The following is a 20,918-nucleotide window of genomic DNA, read 5'->3' as shown; positions in this document are numbered from 1 at the left end:
CCTCAGGGGCCATCCTCACCAGAGCTTGTCCATGTCTGACCAAACACAACAAAACAACAACTGGGGAATGTCAGGAATCCTATCAGCAGTGGATAGAAATTCACCGTGTAAAACTCAAAGAACTCCATGAGAAAAACTAAGCCCCCAAATGGTTTTGAAGTTGAAAGAAACAATAAGATTGTCAAGAGGTATTTTGAAACCCGTCCCCCTAAATTATCAGAAAGGACAATGGAAGCAATTTTCCTCTGCCCAGGGTCCAATATATGAGACAAAGTTAGAGGTAGTGTTGTTAAGATGTAATTTACTAGAACCTTTTGTGTGATTTTTAAAGATAGTTTTTATTTCTATGGAAAGGAGAAAATTACTTTTCAGTGTTTTTCTGGATTCCCAGGAATACTGCCTCTTTGTTTGGGTCAGGTCTTCCAGAAACAACTTTTCAAATCACCATCATGAAAATTCACACATAGAGGAAGCTTCTATTAAGGTATATATACAGAAAAATTATATACAGAAAAAAAAATACCATATGTCCTGTGTGAAGGGCTTATGGGAAAACAATAGATAAGAATCCTAGGTGATAAGTTGGTACAGAGATGGTACTCTGTATTAGTGATGGGAGCAGTGATCAGTGGAAGCATGTGTGTATACACACACACACATATACACACACACACTTTCTTTAGCTAACAGTAGAGATGGAGGAACAAGTGGAAAATAAATTTTTATTTGCTTAGCCTGTAAGTGCCAAGACTTATTATTTAAAGGCTTCTGAGATGTTAGCTAATGAAAATGTATTTGCTCACCCAGCTTTGTTGGTGGTAAAATTTCAGCTCATTGGTGAAACAATATTATTTGCTTATATTCAGGGTAAGCCTTTGCTAAAGTATTGCACTTATTTTGATAATTCCTTCTCTTTGCATAATTGTAGGATCAGGAGAGAGATTAGTTTTGAGTCGCTGCTCTCAGGGAGGGAGAACCCAGAAAAGTTTTTCTCAGATTGAGCAGTGTTGTAAAAACTGGCCCTTGTCATTTGCTGAAGCTTCTCCTGGCACCCCAGCATGGCCAGGGGTGCGTGCCAGGAGCTGAAGAAGAGACCAGCCTGGGCAGCACAACCTTGCTCCTGGGCTGGCCCCAGGCATCAGTAAATCAATCTGCAGGAGACAATGTGGATAGAGAGATGGAGGAGTGTGGGCGACATCAATGGAGGGATTTTGAAGACCTTTGGAAAGTCATCGTGTGTGTCCTTGGATGATTGGGAGCTCCCCCAGGACAGATACAATTTATTCAGGCCACTTCTCACACAACCTGGAACAACTCGCAACCAGTCAACGAGCATTGAGTACCTCCTGTGTTCTAGGTACTATGCTAGGTGCTGGACGTGAGACAGCTTTTGCCCTGCCAGAGAAGACAGAAAGATAAATCCAGAAAGGTGGAGGGAGGGGAGGCACCATCAGAGGAGAGAGCAGGTCCGCTGAGGGGACAAGGCCTTTATTGACTGCTATTAACTAAGGGGTGGCTTTATGTTTGAAAACCTAGAAAACCTAGTGCTCCTATTAGCTCAGAGATTGCACAGTAAGCTGGCACACTTTTTCTAGGAGCTGATGAGAGGGTCTCTGTTGGGGTCTGAGAACCAGCTGAGCCGAGTCTGAAGGGGTCTGTTGCCAGCTTGACCACCTGGTGATGCATCCAGGGGCACTGATTCAGAAATCAAGTCAGAAATGTGAGCCATGGCTGGAAGAGAGCCACATGCACAGCCGAAGAAGCTTTGAGGGAGCTCTGGCCGCTCTGCATGGGAATAGGTAACAGAGCAACCCCTGGTCCATGGCTGTCACACAGCTGTATCCGAAGCCAGGTTGTTTGCCAGAAGCTCTCAGAACCATCATCTCATTTAGTTCTCACCACAGCCTCATCAGCCACCCGGTGGACACCATCACTTTATCCTCATTTTCCACATAAGGAGTCTGTCCCAGAACGGGCTTGAGGCCTTTGGCATGAGGTTTGGGGGTCTTTGTCCGGACTTCCCTAGGTCTAGGAGCCTGACGTGCTCATTGTCTCCAAGGCCCCTTCCTTCTGCCACTATCTCTTGGTGCTATGCCTAGCCTTCACTTCCTTCTGCCCCATCTCCACGCACTACAAACTGCAAGTGTCTGCTTTTTTGGGTTTTTAATTCTTTAACATTTACATAGCATATTAAAGTTTACAAAGCACTTTTGCATGCATTAACCTCATTTACTTACAGAGAAAAGAAAGCTACAAATTCAGAAATGATAGACTAGTGTAATTAGAAGTAAGTATTCAATAAATCTACTTAGTTCCAGTGTAGGTAGTCCTACCTAAGGTATTCTAGCCATCTTCAGGTCTCTAGATCAAGCTTAGCGCACATTGAGGGAACATTGCAATCTGTAGCACACTGTCCAAATGTGACCTTTCATTTTGAGGCTGGGCACCTCTCTAGTCACTGCCTGGGTGTAAAATTCTCTCAGGCCACTGCCTGGGCATGCTGGGTTGAGCTTGTTGTCACTCTCAGAAAGCAGAAAGCCTCTGGATGTGGTTGGTTTCTGATTATTCTGTCCAGAGGCCCGTGTGTCCTGTGGGACTGAAAGAATGTGTGACTATGGGCTTGAGTACTGGACCGCTGACTCTGCACAATACTGGTGAATGGGAGAAAGGCTACCAGGTGGGATAGGCAAAGACTGTGCTGATCTGGAAGGATGGTGAGATGTGCAGTCTGGAAACAAGGCCAGGAGACTTGGTTTCCCTTTTTGACAGGTTTCTAGAACATGCTGTTAAAAGGGTGAGTACTTAGAAAGGAAAGCAGAGATTATCAAGAGTCAACATAGATTAATCAAGAACAAATTTTGGGAAAAAAAGTCAAATCCAAATTGCTTGTTTGATAGGGTGACTCAACTAGTGAATCAGGTGAAAGGGTCAGATCCAGCCTCCTTGGATTTTGCAAGGCCTTTTTTAGTGTCTCATGAGGTTCTTGTGGAGACTTACGGACTCTCTTGGGTATTCTTAACTTTTTTTGTGTCATATACTCCATTGACATTCAGCTGAAACCTATGGGTCTCTTTTCAGAAAAGTATTTTTAAAAACAAAATATGTTGAATCACAAAGGAACTCAGTTATATTGAAATAAAAATATAATTTTTCTCATCCAAATTCATGGAGTCCCAGAAATCTACCCACAGAACCCCTGAGGAGAGGGGATTTGTGAACCCCAGGTTAAGGACCTTTGACTTAAATGAATTCAGAGCTAGTTGAAGACCCAAGTGGAAGAGTGATAATTAAATGGGATAGATGTCAGCCTGGAGGAAGGTCACTGGAGTACATTACCCCAGTGTCTTGGAACTTGTGACCATGGTTGGAGATGGCTTGCTTATCAACCAATTCCTGAATTACGGATGGCTGGGAGGACTAGCTAATCATTTTCATCCTGATTTTGTCATCCACTAATATCCTAGCAGAATGGTGCTAAAGCAAATCAAAACCAGAGTAAAACCAACAAAGAAGCCCCCAAAATGTAGGATGGGGGAGGCCTAGTGCAGTATATCCTATTAGAGAGGCTTGGCTTCTGTCAGACTGAAAATGTTAGATGAGTCAGCACTGTGGCATGGAGCCCATTGTATAGATTGAGGGCTAGGTGGTTCTGCCCTGCTCTTCCCTGCTCTACCCAAATGACATCTTCAAGGCCCACCGTGCCCAGTGAGGGCTGAGGTGGTCCTGCCCTGCTCTGCTCAAATGACATGGGCAGCATCCAGTGTGCAGAGTGAGGGCTGTGTGGTCCTGCCCTGCTCTACCTTGCCCTGCTCTGGCTAAGTTTCATGTTCACTTCTCTACATCATATTTTAATAATGACTCTGAGAAGCTGGAGTTCCTCCAGAGGAGGGCAAGGAGGAGACTGAGAAGATCCTTATGCAGGCTTAGAGAACTGGGGATACAGAGTTTAGGAAGGGAAATGATAGCCATCCTGTCATGTTTCTGAAGGGCAGTCACATGGAAGAGGGAGGGCCAAAAGGCAGATCGAGGACTCATGGGCAAAGTTGCCAAGAGGAGGATGGAGGCCTGATTGGAACAGCATGAGCTGCCTTGGCAGCATGGAGGCTTCTCCTCCCTTGTGGGCTCTGATGCCATGAGCCAGGGCCCAGATGCTGTAGATGGCAGTGTGGTTCATGTCCTCTCCCCAAGGCCCTTTGCAGCTCTGAGAGTCTTTAGTCTAATCAGAGCTTTAAGAACAAACAAAAAAACCCCTTACACCAAAGAACAAACTGAAACACACCCAGAAAAAACAGTGTATAAGAAATTCTGCCTCCTCCAGCAGCAGCTGCAGCAGCCGCCCCACACACTGAATGCTAGCTTCGTTCTGGGCTGGGGGCAGATGGTCATTGTCTGTCTCCTCAAATGCAAACTCTCCCCACCCATTCACACAGAGTCATCCACCAGGGAGGTACTTCATTCAGACTTTGAAGTTTGGAGCTCACAGTTTGCTTGGAGGGAGGGGATGTGCACACAAAGATATACCAAGCCCACCAACCAAGGGGCTTTTGTTTGTTACTGTTGGGAGGCTAGTGAGTGGGAACCCTGGAGTGGGTGCTTTAAGAAGATTATGGACATCCCCAACACAGTGGTCCAAACCCAGGCCTAAAGGCTCCTTAGGAGATGCATGGATATATTTGCTGGCACTGTGATAGTATTTTCTTTTTTTTTAATGTAATTATTTTATTGGGTTTTTAAAAATTATTTTATTTGTTTTCAGTGTTCTATAAGTCTTCCCAGGCCTCTCTGAAGTCTTCCTGTTCATCATTTCTTTTTTTATTTTATTTTATTAAATTATTGTATTTGTTTTCAGTGTCCTACAATCAATTCCATATATCTTAGATTTTTTTTCCTTCCCTCCCCCCTCCTCCCCCTCCCCCCTCCCTCCCTAGATGGCATACAATTTTATATACATTCTACACATACATTCCTATTAAATACATTTTTACCTTAGTCATGTTGCATAGAAGAATTGAAATGAATGGGAGAAATCAAAACAAAACAAAACATAATACAAAAGAAAATGGTCTAATTCGTTCTGCGACCAAATTCCATAGTTCTTTCTCTGCATGTGGAAGGCATTTTGCCTCAAGAGTCCATTGGGAATTTTTAGGTCTTTGCATTGCTGTGAAGGGCTAAGTCTACCAGAAAAATTCCTTGCACACTATGGTTGTTTCCCTGTAGAAAGTTCTCCTGGTTCTGCTTCTTTCACTCAGCATCAGCTCATATAAGTCTTTCCAGGCCTCTCTGAAGTCTTCCTGTTCATCATTTCTTATAGCACAATAGTATTCCATTACATTCATATACCACAACAGCCATTCCCCAGTTGATGGGCATCCCCTTGATTTCCAGTTTTTGGCCACCACAAAGAGAGCTGCTGTAAATATTTTTGTACATGTGGGACCCTTTCCCATTTTTATGATCTCTTTGGGATACAGTCCTAGAAGCCATATTGCTGGGTCTAAGGATATGCACATTTTTGTAGCCCTTTGGGCATAATTCCAAATTGCTCCAAATGGTTGGATCAGCTCACAGCTCCACCAACAATGAATTAGTGTTCCAACTCTCCCACATCTTCTCCAACATTTACCGTCCTCCTGTTTTGTCTTGTTAGCCAATCTGATAGGTGTGGAACTTTAGAGTTGTTTTGATTTGTATCTCTCTTATCCATAGTGATTTAGAGCATTTTTTCATATGACTATAGATAGCTTTAATTTCTTCCTCTGAAAACTGCCTGTTCATATCCTTTGACCATTTATGTGACAGTATTTTCTTAAACAAAGTTAATTCAGTTTGAAAAATACATTAAGTACCTACTCTGTTAGGTACTTAGAGGGTGTTAGATGATGGGGAATAACCCCTCTCCTCCCAAAAAGGAAAGAATAGGTCCTGCCCTTAGGGACCTTATATTCTACTGGGAGGTGGGGTGAGGACCCACATAACTATATACAAAGTCATCTGAAGATCGAAAGAGCAAGCCTTAAAAATGGGGACTTGGGAGGGGGTGAGATTAGAAAGACCTCTTGTAGATGGGGGGTCTGAGCTGTGCTTCGAAGAGAGCTAGGTGCTCTACCAGACATAGGTGAGGAGAAAGAATATTCCACACATAGGGGATCACTTGGGTAAAGTAGGAAAGTTGGGGAAATGGGAGGTTGAATGTTATGGACATGACACTGCTTTCAGGCTAGTCTCAGTGCAAAGAGAGTAATGGGAAATAAGATCACAGATGTAGCCAGGAGCTATGCTGGGAAGGGCTGAAAATACCCAGTAGGACCCTCAATGGAGTAGGCAGCCCACGGAGAAGGTGACATGGTCAGATAATTGAATAATGTCTGTTTGAAACTGTAATGGCGAGGGGGTGTAGGTTAGAAAGGGAAGACTGTAGATAACCTGGTTGGGAGGCCATTGCGGTAGTCCCGGTGAAGGGACTCAGACCGGACCAGCTTGGGGCTGTATGGGCAGGCAGAGAGAAGGCACCAGGCCCAAGAGATCTGGCAGAGGTTGAATGACATGATTCAGAAACATGAAACAAGAGGAAAGGAGAAGACATAACCTCTGAGATAGAAAATCAATAGATAAATAGCTAAAATGAATGGAACAGTGAGTGGGCACCTTGGACAATAGTCAACTGGTAGAAGGGAAAATGAGAGAGTGGGCAAGCTAGTGAGAGGCTGGTGAGACCAGAAGAGTAGAGAGAAATCAAGAGAAAAGAGGGAGAGGATGGCACTGAACGATAGGGAAAGGATACTGAAGGAGGATCCCTGGTGGAGGGGCACCTGAAGAGGAAGATTGCACTGGCCAGACAAGAAAAGTGTCTGGGTTTCCTCAGGGTATTGTTTTTTTTACCTTGATTGGCTTCCTAAGGATCGGCTTAATTGAAATAGCTCTGTAAATTAAAAAACAATGTAACCTCACCTTCATTTGCTATTTCTTTTCAGATACCCCAATACAGCCTGTGAACTCCTGACCTCTGATGTACCACAGATCAATGATAAGCTGGGGGGAGATGAAAGCTTACTGAACATCCTTTATGACTTCTTGGACCATGAGCCACCTCTCAACCCTCTGCTGGCCAGCTTTTTCAGCAAGACTATTGGAAATCTTATTGCAAGGAAAACCGAACAGGTAAATCAGTACGTTGGCGGTCACTGTCTGCTTCTGGCTGGCGTGAATGTTTATTATTCAGTAATAAGGTGCTGGCAGTTGCCTATGTTGACCTGAAAACTTTATTAAGAAAAGGCAACAGGCTAATGCATACATTTTATGATTTAATTAATTAATCAATTCCCTATTAAAGACAACGGTAACATAATGCATTATGGAGCCAGAAATGTTCTGGCTACCCAGTGCAGAAATCTTCTGGCTTATATACATTTTGCCGTGAGAAAGGAACTCTCCTAGTTGAACAAATCATAAATTTAGTAAGACAAGACAATTAACAAAGTAATGCTGGTCAGGCCTTGGGATTCCAGCTGGGTAAGCATATGTCTCGGTGATAAGGAAAGAAACCCCACCACTAGTAAGTGGTAGGCTTCCTCCCTTAAACAGATAATTGACATAGGAAAGCGTAAACAATGTTCAATAGAAATTATGATCTAAGATGTCTATATTTTCTTTATCATTAATACGCCATAACATAGTATATGTCTATAAATCAAAGGAAAGTCCCATTATTCATAACATAGTATGTGTCTATAGATAATAAGATTCATCAAAGGAAAGTCTCATTATTCATCAAAGGAAAGTCTTATTATTCAAGATATAGTATCTTAGGTTAAAGGTCTCCTTAAGGAGTGTGGAGTCGGCCTTGGCTGGCTTTTGCTGACATAGGAAGAGGCACTCTCTGAGTTTACTTCAGAGAGAACAAAGAGATTATTCTAAAATTTTATATTAAACATTATCACCTAAAAATCAAACAGAGCCGGCCTGAGTGTGCTGCTCGATGCTCAGTAAACAGTTGTCTTCAGCTTCTCGGGGCACTACAGATCCTTCCTAAGTGCCTTACATTCTTGTGAGCCCCAGGATGGGCAGCGTTCTGAGTCTCGCCAAGCGCGCATGGCTGGAATGTTTAGGAAAGCCCTTCAGTGAGCATCCTGACCAGCAGAAGGGAAGGTTTTGGAAACCAGCAGCAAAAGCACCTTTTTTGAAACATTACAGGAGCTCCCGAGCACTTTGGGGTCCCGAGGTCTCTCATGACCATCCTTTGTTCACTGATTTGTCATATGAAGATGTGGCTGGTGTTTTAAACACTGATGAAATCAGACTCCTCCAGCTTCCAAATCTACATCAGAATGAAATGAAACACCCAGCTTAGGGTGTTATTTGCACCATCACATAGTTACTTTAATTTTCAAAAACATTTACTGTTAGTCTTAGGTCTGACTAAAACGAGTAGGGAAAATGAAGAAATGACCAGTTTTCCAAAATATATAAAAATGTTTCAAGGCTTTACCAATGGCTCTTAGGCTTGGAGCATTATGTAGATCTCCTTTGTTTGTTTTTGACATTAGCAATTACATGTCTAACTTGGGCTTGTAGAGATGCCTCGGGTAATTCTATTTTCTGCATTCAGAGCTCTGGACAGACTATAGCTCAGCCCCACTTCTTTGACTCAAGCCCTAGTCTTCACCAGGCAGGCTCCATATTTTGATGCTACCCTTTGTTTTACAAGCAGCCCTCTATCCTCCCGGAATCCATCCTGGTAGGTTGGAACACTGGGTCTGGAGTCAGGAAGACCGGAGGCCAAATCCCATCTTGGATACTGGCTAGCTGGGGCAGTTCGCTTTGCCCCTCATCGGGGTGACAAAATAGAGATAACAGCAGCACCCCCCCCCCCACCCCTTCCAGGCTTGTTGTGAGAATCCAATGAGATTGGACTTGTAAAGTGCTTTGAAAACCTCAAACGACTAGGATTGTTTAGCTATAGTAGCTGGTTGCTGGAGGAGAGAGGAACTTCTCATCAGATTCAGACCGTCCCATACTACTTTTGTACTCGATTCCTTCTTCTGCTGGGAAGTTCTATTGTCTCAGCCTCAGGGAAAGGCCACTCTTTCAGAATGAGAGAATCATACTCAGATAGAAACTGGGGCCACTAAGCCATATGGAAGGATGTCTGCAGGCTTCATGCTGACTTAGAAAACCATGCATATTTATGTATTTCTTTTTTTAATTAATATACCAACACAACCAAATCAGATGGGCTCGAGCTGTCCTCACGTGTGTTGGGGGGTGCGTGTTGGACCCCACTGTGTGATAAACCTGTTGTTGTTTCCACTGTCCGAACCTTTCTTTTCTAAGATGTCTGCCCTAGTTCTTATTTTCTGTCCTGCCATTTGTGATTCCTCTACTCTCCCTTTCTAAGAGTCTCTTTTCGCCCCTTGGTGACAGATCACTTCTCTAACTCGATCCCTGTTGACTCTTTTTTCTTAACCCACTGGGCACCTTCCCAGGAGGACCTTCAGTCTCTGCCCAGGGCTGTTGCACTTTAAAAACATATATGTGTATATACATCATACATACATACATGCATGCATCCATTCATTCTTTCATTTGTTTGGTTCCTTCCACACACTTAAAAGCTTTTCTGAGATACTTCATTCCTTCAGAAGAGTTGTGATTTTCTTAGTTGGAATGTTCTGTTCTCAACATGGATTTAGCTCTTCCTTGCCTCTGTCATTCCCTTGGTCAAACAAAGCCCTCCCTTGGCACCTGCCCTCCTGGTGCCCTGCTTCTCCATAGGGGTCAGTCCTCATTGGGCTCCTCTGGGGACAGTGCTTACCTCTGAAGTATTTAACATACAAGATGGCTTCTGGACTCCTGGCAGATCTTGTTTGCTATGGCAGGTTATTTTCTTTCCTCAGATACATGGGGATGAAGAAGTCATTCTCCTTGGCCTCTTCTGTCCCTTAGTGACAGCTCCAGCTAATATCAACTCATTTCTACATCACACATTCTCAGTCCCACCTCCCTCGTATGATCCAGGCTTTTTCAAGGGGTTGTGCCTAAGACTTTAGAGAGATTTCCTGTGACACACTCTGCTATTGTTTCTCATAAGAGATTAATTTGTGTTTTAGGTGATTACATTTCTGAAAAAGAAAGACCAGTTCATTAGCCTGGTCCTCAAGCACATTGACACCTCTGCCATGATGGACCTGCTACTTCGTTTGATAAGCTGCGTGGAGCCTGCAGCTCTTCGTCAGGAAGTCTTGAATGTAAGTGTATACATACTTCCCACTGAAGAATACAGCCAGCGAACCAACCTCCCCAGATTAGCTGGGAGGACTGGAGTCAATACCACATAAACTTCCCCGGCCTTCTGAGCCGCCAGCCTGGGGAAGCTTGCACTGGGGAGCTACATGATCCTGAGTGTCACAGAGCTCTGTGTGACCCAGAGCAGCAGGGGGAGGCTGTCTGACTCAGCAGGGACAGCAAACCAGTGCATCCCATTCTGCCTACCAGAGCACCTGTTCCCCTTGTGCTGAAGTGTCAGGCTGAGGATGGCAGGGCAGCACCTGATCTGGGAACCTTCTGAGGAGCTGGGGAGCTTATGCTGAGAAAGAACGAACTTGTTGGAAGTTATTCTGTGAAACAAACAAAAAAATAGAACTGTTCTGGCTTGTTTGTTTTTAGAGAGGTACACTGGTCTTTCCCTGAAAAAAAGCCCTCCACCATCTAGCTCCCATGGCCTTTCTTGTCTTAGTTCATATTACTCCTCTTCATGTACTGTCTAGCAATTTCTGTTCCTGTAATTTTAAAATTTCTGCTCTCTTCTGTTTGCTCTTATGATTCTTATATTAATTCTTGCTTAATTGAGCTTTAAGTGTGTTATTTATTAATTTGAGGATGTTTCTCAGAAGGGCCCAGAACAGAGGCTTGGAGTACAATAGTCAATCAGGGAAAGGCAAACAAATTGACACACAGCACTGAAAGTCCACTTGAGATATCTGTAGCATAAACTTGTAGTCCCAATTAGCACAATTTTATGAGATTTCCACCATTAGCATTGAATAGCACATAAGTAAAAATAGAGGAGACTGATGGTAAAACTAACCCAGTGTTTGGTTTTGGAAAGGTATGAACCTTATAGAACAAGGAAGTAAGAGTCTCAAGGGTGAAAGACTGTAAAATTGGCCTGGTTAACTGTAGGGTGAAGAGTTGGATCTAGGGAGAGTAAAGCTAGAACAGGGGAGACAGTCTGGAAAAGCAGAGAAAGGTGTAGTATCTGGAGGCATAAGGAAGAGTGAGAGATGGAAAGTCAAGGAGGGTGGGAAGACAGAAGAATTTCAGAATAAAGGGTTGTAGAGGTGGAACATTTGCATGGGATGATATCCAGGGTGTGACCATCCCTGTGGAGCAGTGGTGGGGTGGTGACCAGGGTATTCTTCCATCTTTAGTCACATCCCCTTCCCTCCCACCCACCCCTCTCCCTATCTCCCATCTTTACTACTGACTCTTTGTCTAGATGGGCTTCACACTGTAAACAGTCTCTTTATGCCTGGAAAGTTGTAACTAAAGAATACACAGTTCTCTCTATTTTTAGCTCTGAGCCCCCAGCCAGAGATAGCTCTGGCAAAACACTTCATTGTTAAATCTATCTCTGTTTTCTCAGGGTTGTTACCCTTTGTCAGTTGCTTTCTCCAAACTGTATTTCCAGTAAGTACACGCAGGCTAGCAAAAGTCTGTGATTAACACTGTTTATAAGGATAAAGTAAATGTTTGAAACAAGAAGGGTAAATAGATTTTCCCCATGCCAAGAGGTAAAAGGTCTTGAGCTTCCATGCCAGAGTCCACAGGGAGAAAGGAAATAGGGAATTATTACCTTAGGGTCTCTAATCCTATGGATTGTTGGTGACTTGGCATCTTTCCCAATATATTCTGCCTGGTCAGCCCTCAGAGCCTCACTGTCAGCCTTCTGGCCCTTATTCCTTATGATGGCTGCCTTTGCCTGGGATGTGTTTTCTTAGGGCCTTCCTTCCTCCACCTTCTGGAAGCTCCATTTTTCCTTGATTGCTGTCTCCTGCCTGGACCAACTTGAACCACCACACTCTTGAACTGTTAGACCAAGCTAGGCTCCTTTCTAATGATTAAATCAAGGGATATGTTTATACTAGTTAGGGTTGAAATTTTACAGGTAGTTTTAACACCTCATTATCACCAAGTCTCCTAACTTTGATTCCATCCTTGGCTTCTAGAGCTTGAGGAGGGTAGCTGGAGACCAGCTCTCCTATACCTGACCGAATCTTGGGAAACTGGGGCATTTGAAGGACATCAACCTATAATTTGAAGGCCCCAAGTATGAGGCAGGCACGGGGATGAAAACAAAGACCATGAGCCGAATCTGGGACTACCCTCAGATCTCCTGGGGGGCCAGGATTAAGAGGAAAGTGCACCCACTGTAGGAGCAGCCTTTCCCATCTCCCTATGTTGCTGACAAAAATGTCAAAGCCTTGTCTCGGCTCAAGCACAGATCCAGGGTTAGGGGTGAGGATGCATCACTTTGTAGTTCACATCTCTTTGTTTCTAATGTCATATTTACCCTTTCAAGGGACATGTGAATAAACAACATCGCCCGTTCTTACATGCCATAAACAGCTATTCATGCCATTTTCAGTAATGGTCATCTATTGAAAATAAGGCTATGATGATGGTAAAGCATTCTGACTTAAAATGAACACGTAGAAGGAGTGATGTCCTAGAGCTAATAGAAAGACCATTGGCTACTTAGTATGAAAGCTCTTTCTCAGCCTTGTAAACTATTCAAACAAAAGCTTTACATTATGAATTGGGGGTTTGAACTCATCAAAAAGAGCAAAATTCTACCTTCTTGAAATAGCAGATTGACTGCCCATCGATGGAAGTGCAAATGATGGAAAAAACCAAAAACAACAAAGCTGAAGCTTTTTCTTATCTATAGGAGTGAAAATCTGAGAGTTTTGAAAAACAAACCTAAAGGCATGCTGCTTGTAATATTGAAATTGCATTTTGAAGTGTGGATAAATTAAGAAATCTTTCATGACTGATTTACTAAGGTTTTTTTTTGTGATCATAAACTAAAAAAAATTCTAAGTCTAATAATTATTAAGTCTGAAATGCATGAATCCTTTTATTTTACACACTGCCATAGCATATGTACTCTGCACTGATAACTTTGACAAGTAGGAATAGGGTAGTGTTAACAAATTGACAAGGAAGAAAACAAGCCAGGAGCTTTTAAATATCAAAACGTTGTGAGAGATCTTTGGGAAAATTAATTAATGACCTCAAACATTTTTTGCCACCATGACCCTCTTTAGGATAGCACCATCATCATGTTAACATACAGTTCTGTTGGGAAAAGCATGCACCCAGCATCCAGTTCTTTCTTTCTTCATTCTAGTAATTGGGGAGTAGTTGCAATTATAACCCAGATTTTCTCAAATACAAGATGTAATATAAAATAACTTATTTTTCATGCTTTTAGTTTCATCTTTTTCAAAATAAAGTCCTCATCAGACTTTCTTTTTAAACTATTTACTTTGAAAATGTTGGTCCCTGTTTTTAATGGATTCACTCTTAAGTGGCATTTTTTTCAGTACCAAGTGTTCTCAGATAACGAACTTCTGCTCTGTTTGATCTGTTCCAGTGTCTTGAATTCACAGGGGCTTCTAGGAGCTCTTTTACTTTTCTTGGGTATCGACTGTCTTTTAGCCTTGGTACTTTTTAGTACTAAATATCATTCTTTTTGGCAGAGAAACAGAAATAAAATAAGATTCAAGCAGCTTTGTTTTCTCTCTGGCCTCGGTTATCACCATCCCATACGTCTCATACTGAACTGCAATACTCACTTTTTTTAGCCTCCTTTTTTTTTAAACCACTTTTTGTTTGTATGGCGGGGAGTAAACTGAGTCAGTCATCCCTCTTAGCTCTGATAGCTTTGTCGGGTGAGAACACTCATCAGCTGAATCAGGCAATCAGTGAGAATTCACTGTGAACAGGATCAGGGACTTTCCCAAGTGAATCCATCAGAGGCATTTCAGCTAGGTCAGATGGGCATTGGGAACTAAAGATAAATTAGACACTTTGAGGACAGGTATTTATGACATGCCTGCTTCCCTACACCAACATGGAGAGCAGTGCGGGCTCATGGAGGAGTAATGGCACCAGCAGTGGTGAGGAGAGGCTGGCTGGTCAGACTAGGACGTTAAGTCAGGCCAGTTTGTGAAGGACTCTAAAGGCTAAACAGAGGAGTTTGTATCTAATCCTAGAGGCAAGAGGGAGCTAGGGGGGAGTTCATTGATTAGGGGAATGGCATAGAAATGCTCTTAAGGGAAATCACTTTGGCATCTGTTTGGAGGATAGACTGGTGGTAGGGGTGGTATAGGTGGTATAGGGACCTGAAGCAGGGAGGCTGATGAGGAAGCCGTCACCATAATCTAGGTGGGAAATGAGTGAGAAGGGCTTGGAGGACCACGAGGTGAGGGAAAAGGAGGAATCAAGGGGGTCTGCAAGAATCAGGATTGTGGGGCCTCCAACAGAAAGCTCTGTGCATTTCCCAGCCTTCTTGCACACATGACGGCCCACCTGCCCTGTCCTCATGGCCTGTACACCAGCTATGCTCCACGCCTGCAATGCTCTCTTCCTATGATCACTTCCATGTCTCTGAAGACTCATCTCAAGGACTGCCTTCTCTAGGAAGCCTTTTGTAATGCTTGCACCCTGATGACCTTGTGCTCACCCGTGTGTGCGGGGACTCGCCCTATAAATGGGGAGCTCCTCCAGGGCAGGAAGACTTTGACTTTGATGTTGGTATCCCCAGGACCCAGCATGAAGGAGGCACTATTGAAGTGCTTGATTGAAAGTTTAATGAGTGCTAAGAAGAGTTGGTTTGAACTGAATTTGGATAAATAGATTAAGGGAATGTCAGACTGCAAGAAAGTTTTTTAAAAGGGGAATGTTCATCTCATCATTTTTTATTAATTTCTCGTTACTCTCCTCAGTGCATTTGACTTTCCAGCCATATTGACCTCCTTGCTGTTTCACAATCTTTGGCATCTCCTACCTCCTTGCCTTTACCCAGGCTGTCGCTCATGACTAAAGTGCCTTAACATTTTTAGTCTCCTTCAAGGTTCACCTTGGGTGCTGCCTCCTCTTGAAAATCATCCTAACAAAAAAAAAAAAAAAAAGAAAATCATCCTGACTCAAAATTTTTAAAAAAATGAATGAAATGAAAAGACAGAAATAAATGATAAGATAGAAGCCTGTCCTGACATGCCTCCACCCACTCATCTGCATTTTACTCTCCTCTTTTCTTGTGTGCTCTCTGCTTACTTTCTCTGTCTCTCTTTGCTTCTCTCCTCTCTCAGTCTCTCACTCTCTCCCCTTTTTCTCTTCTTTCTCCCATCTCTCCCCCCCATCTCTGTCTCTGTCTCTGTCTTCTCTCTTTGGGTCTCTGCCACTGTTTCTTTCCCCCCTCCTCTCTTCTTTATTCTGTTTTCCCCTCCTCTCTCTGTGTCTCTTTGTCTCTCTCTTCCATCTTTGCCTTTGTTTCTTCCCCATTCCCTTCTCTCTTCTCTTTCTTCCTGTCTCTTGTCTCTCTCTTTTACTCTGGGTCTTTGTCTCTGTTTCTTTCTCTTCTTTCTCTTCTCTCTCCTCTCTCTTCTCTCTGTGTGTCTCTGTTTTTCTTCTCTCTCTCCTCTCTTTCTAGATCTCTTGTCTTTCTCCTCTCTCTGTCTCTCCCCCTTCCTTCTCTCTCCAGTTACCTGGTAGTTATTTCTCTGTACATGTAACATATGTATGTGTAATATAATTACAAGATCATAGAGCTGAGAGTAGAAGAGAATTTAAGAAGTCTAATCCTTTATTTTACATATGAGAAAACAATCCCAGAGAGATTAAGTAATGTGACCATGGTCACCCATGTAATATGTGGCAGAGACAGGATTTGAACTCACATTCTCTATTTTCAATCCAGAACTCTCTCCACTACAGCATACAACCTCTCATGGAGGCTTCTGGAACCCAGGACCTGGTTTTTGTTGGTACAGACGTTGACCCAAGGCCTTTTTCTTTCTTTTCAGTGGCTGAATGAAGAGAACATCATTGAGAGGCTTGTGGAGCTGATCCACTCGAGCCAGGATGAAGATGTGAGTAGGAAGCCCAGGCTGCCCACCGTGCCCTCTCTCCACCCTCCCACCCCTCAAACCTCAGAGAGGGCTCACGTGCACTAATTGTAGCTGTTATTCGGTCTCTTTGGATAGGTTATAGAGCAAGAGGGCAGAAGGTTTAAAAAATAATCATCTCTACATGCTCCCATACTGCTCAGTCTGTCTGTCTTGTAACCACATGGCTCCTGGACAGGCCTGAATCCTGGCTCGTACTCCAGTGAATGAAAAGGGCTTTGTTTTCCTATGGGACTCGGCCTAAGGGATCTTTCTGTAGTATTGGTCGCTTTAGAGTATCTGCTGTCAACTTTGAATAACTAGAATCAAAGGTCTCTGCTTCTTATCCAAGAGACTGGAAAGTGGAACTGCTGGTGAGTTTGGGAGGCTGGGAGCATGGCAGCCACCCCACATCTTCATGTCTATGGCCTCCACTTGTGACTCAGAGTCATTTGAATCTTGCCTTGAACCAACTCCTAGGCTTTCATGTTTGGGCAGACTCAGGTGGTGTTCCACACTGGAAGGTGATTCAGAGGGACTCCCAGGCTCCCTTTTTCTGTTTGCAGCATTCAAAATGGAGGCTGATGGGCCCTTTGGAAAAGACCCAAACAACATCTGCTTTGGGTACTGAAGTTAAAAGCAATTGATTAATTCTGTTGGCTGCCTCCCTTCGGCCTTGTGCAACAGTATCACAGAATTGGAAGGGTTGGAAGGGGCCTCCCTCCAAAGGAATCCCCTCAAGAACACCTCTCATGGAGGCTTCTGAAACCCAGGGCCTGATTTTTATATGAAGACCTGCTGCATCCTGAGGCAGCACATTCTGCTTGGTAAGGAGGTTTTCCTGGCATTAAGCCTAAATCTGACTGAAGACTTCACTCACTCAATTCTCATTGTGCCCTTTTTAACCAGTTAGGTCAAGTCTGAAGACATTTTTCCTCTGACAGCTTTTCAGATACTTGAAGATAGCTGTCTCTCTGAGACAGCTTAGTGGTTCTCTCATCTCAGCCTAGTGGTTCTTTTCTCAAGTAGTTTCTTAAGTTTTCCTTCAGCCTTGTTCTTGTGGTTTGTACTGTAAAGCTAGAGTCCATGTGCCCTAGCCCTGTGGGTAGACCGTGACAAAGAGCAGCAGTGGAGTCTGCCTGTCTGGAGATCTCTGGGGGCACAAATGGTACTGATAACAGCTTTGTGAAGGACCCAGTGCAAGGATGATGCCCATGCACACAGAGACCAAGCTGAGAGACCCTTGATGACAAACTCTTGGTTTTTGAAGCTAGGACTTAAAATCAGGTCTTCTGCCTCCAAAATCTATTCTAGGCCCTGTGGTTTCTCTGCCCAACATCATGTATACACAATGCTCCAAAGACTGTCTTTGGACTCAGGGGATCGTTTTTCAATGACCGTTTGGAGTCAGTCTAAAATTTGACCATCTCCATAGCCACCACTGAGGAGGTGAATTCAGTTCTTGTAGGATGTATGGTTCATGTTTCTTTCTGCTGTTCTCACCATAGCAACTTTGCCCTCTTGGACAGGCTGAGATGCTTGAACCAGAGGTTGGCTAAAAGATGTAAAGAGAGGAGTAGTATGGTAGCCACATTCATGTCTTATTTCCTTCACTCAAACACATCAGAGCAGGATCCTGGGGAACTGCAGCAGCTAAGAGGTTGTTAATTGTTGAAGGTAGGGGAGCATCACAATGAGTGACCACAAGTATACATGATGTCCCTGGACTTCAGAGAACATCATGGATCCTGACACTAACTAAAAAGAAGAGGGTTCTGGCTCAGATGACCAGCAACATTTAGGATTAGCCATTCTCACAACCTCTCACATCTATCCAAAACAGAAATTACATCCCAAAGATCAAGGAACTTCAACTGTCTCCATGGTCTAGGTCACCTGGAACCTAAAAGAAGGTAAAAAAACAAACTCCAATCACATCACAACTACTGGGAGCTCATACAGCACCTTCTCCTCCACCACCCACCATATCACTACCAATGACATTACATTAATTGGCCCAAGGACCCACCCCCTGGACTTGGACCAAAAACCAACCCCACACCTCAGTTCCAGTGCCTTGGAAAGTTTGTTGGGATCTCCATGGTCAGCAGCCCATCAGTATTCTGAGTTGTAACAGAACTTTACAGGAGAGTCGAGAAGGAAGAAAATAGGGAAGGATGTGTCTGGGCTTGAAACAGTGCTGAATCTCATATTCTAACTTCCCCCTCATCTCAGAACTTTGGAGACCAAACTCTAACTGTCAGAAATCATCCCCAGCTACAGTGGCACCAACCCTCTGGACTGGTAGACCAGAAAATGGAGGAGCAGAAAGAGCAGGACAGAGCACTATGTGTGTGTACGTGCATGTGTGTGTGTGTGTGTTTGTGTGTACGTGGTGGTGGCTGTGTGACACTCCACTAAGTGTGAGAGAAAAAGCCCAGCACCCAACTGGGATCAGTTCTTTCTTCCCAAAAAATCACTTGGGGAGAAGCATAGACTGGTGAACCTTGAATCACCCACTGTGGAAGGAAATTGTAGTTTGAGATCCAGCCCCCCAGGGAAGCCATTGTCAGAATAGGGGGGAGTCAGAAGGTGAATAATAGAGGAAAATGAGGGGAAAAAAGACTGAAAGGATCCAAAATTTCAGGAAGAAGAAAACTCAAAGAACCTGAACATAAGCAGATAAAATCAACAGAAAGAAACATGACCTCTAAATGTAGTAAATGAATTCAGGTATCTATGAATAAATACTGCAAAACAAAGGAAAATGATCCAGCACTTGATGAGAGAGAGGACCCTACAGAATCTGAGAATGTAGAATCACAGCATGCTGTTCCTGAGGATTTCAAGAGAGAAATGATAATTATGAGAGCAGAATTTATGTTTTGTATAGCAAAAATAATTGGCAGAACAGAAAAACTTGAATATGAGATGGCAAATCTCACCAAAGAAAGCAGAGAGAAAAGTTGGTTGGAAATGCAAATACACCGAAGTGAAGAACAGTCTAGATGATGTCTATCCAAACAAAACATCTTGCTCATGGAGATGGGATGCATAGAGACAGTTTAAAGGTTATGGACCTCCAGAAGAACAGGAGAAGTCAAAAAGTGAACAATACCACAATGCAAGTGATAATATAAGAAAACTCCTTAGAGTTTCTCAATGCAGAAAATGAAATACCAAAGGAAAGAGTTCAAAGATCACTTCGGGGAGATGCACAGGGAAAGTTGCAAATTCCTGAGACACATGCTGATTAATTTTAACAATTTAATCCAGAAACAACAGGTCCTTCAAGCAACCATGAGAAAGACCTTCAAATAGAAAGGAGAGGAAATCCAGATAACAGAAGACTGTTGTGCACTGGCCAGAGAATGAAGGAGGGACTGAAATGTGTTCTGAAGAGTAGTGGAGCTGACCTACCCTGCAGATCTGAGCTGAACTATAAATGCAAATAAATGCACATGCAATAGATAAGGAACAAAAACCAGACCTAAAGATCTTGTTTGTTCTTGAACACACCATTCAACAGAAAGGATAAATGCATTAACCATGGACAACAGCAAATAAGTGACATCAGAGAGACCAGTAAGAGGCTTCTTTCTAAAGGTACACAAGGAGACTGGAGTGAAGGCAGAAGTCAGGCAGAGGTAACAGTGAAGAGGCAGGTCTGGATCTCTGCGAATAGAATCTATGCCCTGCCAATAGGTGAATTATTATTTTTTTTGTGGGACTACATTACAAAATAGGTGCGTGACAAGGGAAGAGATAGAGCAATAAAGGGGAATGTGATGTGCCACAATCAAATTGAGGGCTAATCATGAGGGAAAGGTGACTTCTGGGGATTCTCAGGAAGAGAAGAGCCTGCAGGGGGACAGAGATTGAGAAGTGGTGTAAAGGAAGAGGGAGGCTTTAATTTGGTGGTGGGAGAGGGTTTTTTTGATGAATACCCCTATGAGCAAAGAGAAATGTTCTGTAAAGGGAGACAGGCATTGTCTAGTGGATTTTGTTACTTGAAAAGACCACTTGTCCTACCTTGGAGTATTGGGGAGAGTTGGAACTCCAGGGGGCATCTGGTACCTGGGGGAGTGGGAACGAATGGACTCGTGATTTTGAGACAGATGGGGAAGGAAGGTGATGGGGGTGAAGGGTATCAGTTAGTGGTGGGCTCTGTGGGCACAGTCAGCTCTGTGAAGAGGAGGGTTGTGCCACGGTTCAGTGTCCTTTCAGCTCTAAGAATTGGCTTTGTTCTGGGAGCGAGGTAAAATGAAATCTGCAGGGCAAGCTCCACAAGGCCGTGACAGAAGCTGCCTGGGGGCAGAGCCCAGAATAGATGTGTTGGAAATTTTGATTCCATGAGGAATACAGAGAATAGAGAGAGACTAGGTAATTATATGGGTCATGAACCAGAGATTGAGGGTCTAGAGTAGATGGAAAAAGAGGTTGGAGAGTGAAGAAGGGCATGAGAGAAATCCTCTTGGAAAGGAGCACATAAAACTAATAGGTAAGACTAGTTAAAGTGAAGAGAGGTGCAGGAAAATCCACTTGGTTGAGAGGAAAAAAGAGTAGAAGAACTAAACAACTAGATAGACTCAGGAAAGAAAATGGAATTAATAATCAAAATTCCAAAGGGAAAGGGGTAATGAGAAAGGTAAAGAGAGCTGTTGGGAATAAGCCCACCTTAAAAAAGACTAAGCTAAAGCTGAAGAGATATAATACTGTGTTTACAACATAACTTGGAAAACAATA

General features: G+C 43.4%; 1 protein-coding gene across 7 annotated transcripts in view; it reads left to right on the top strand.

The window, feature by feature from the left end:
* The window catches only part of PPP6R2 (protein phosphatase 6 regulatory subunit 2), a 136,260-nt gene that overhangs the window by 73,157 nt on the left and 42,185 nt on the right, over positions 1-20,918 (top strand). For all 7 annotated transcript variants that reach the window (XM_072596443.1, XM_072596444.1, XM_072596442.1 and 4 more), the window contains 3 exons: positions 6,975-7,161; positions 10,110-10,247; positions 16,092-16,157. In XM_072596443.1, the coding sequence (XP_072452544.1) occupies positions 6,975-7,161; positions 10,110-10,247; positions 16,092-16,157 (391 nt within the window). The remainder of the gene's footprint in view (positions 1-6,974; positions 7,162-10,109; positions 10,248-16,091; positions 16,158-20,918) is intronic.

The sequence above is a fragment of the Notamacropus eugenii genome, chromosome 3 (genome assembly GCF_028372415.1).
Source record: "Notamacropus eugenii isolate mMacEug1 chromosome 3, mMacEug1.pri_v2, whole genome shotgun sequence".
In the NCBI taxonomy this organism is placed as follows: domain Eukaryota; kingdom Metazoa; phylum Chordata; class Mammalia; order Diprotodontia; family Macropodidae; genus Notamacropus; species Notamacropus eugenii.
The sequence above is the reverse complement of the archived record's forward strand: the minus strand, read 5'-3'. Positions and strand labels throughout refer to the sequence as shown.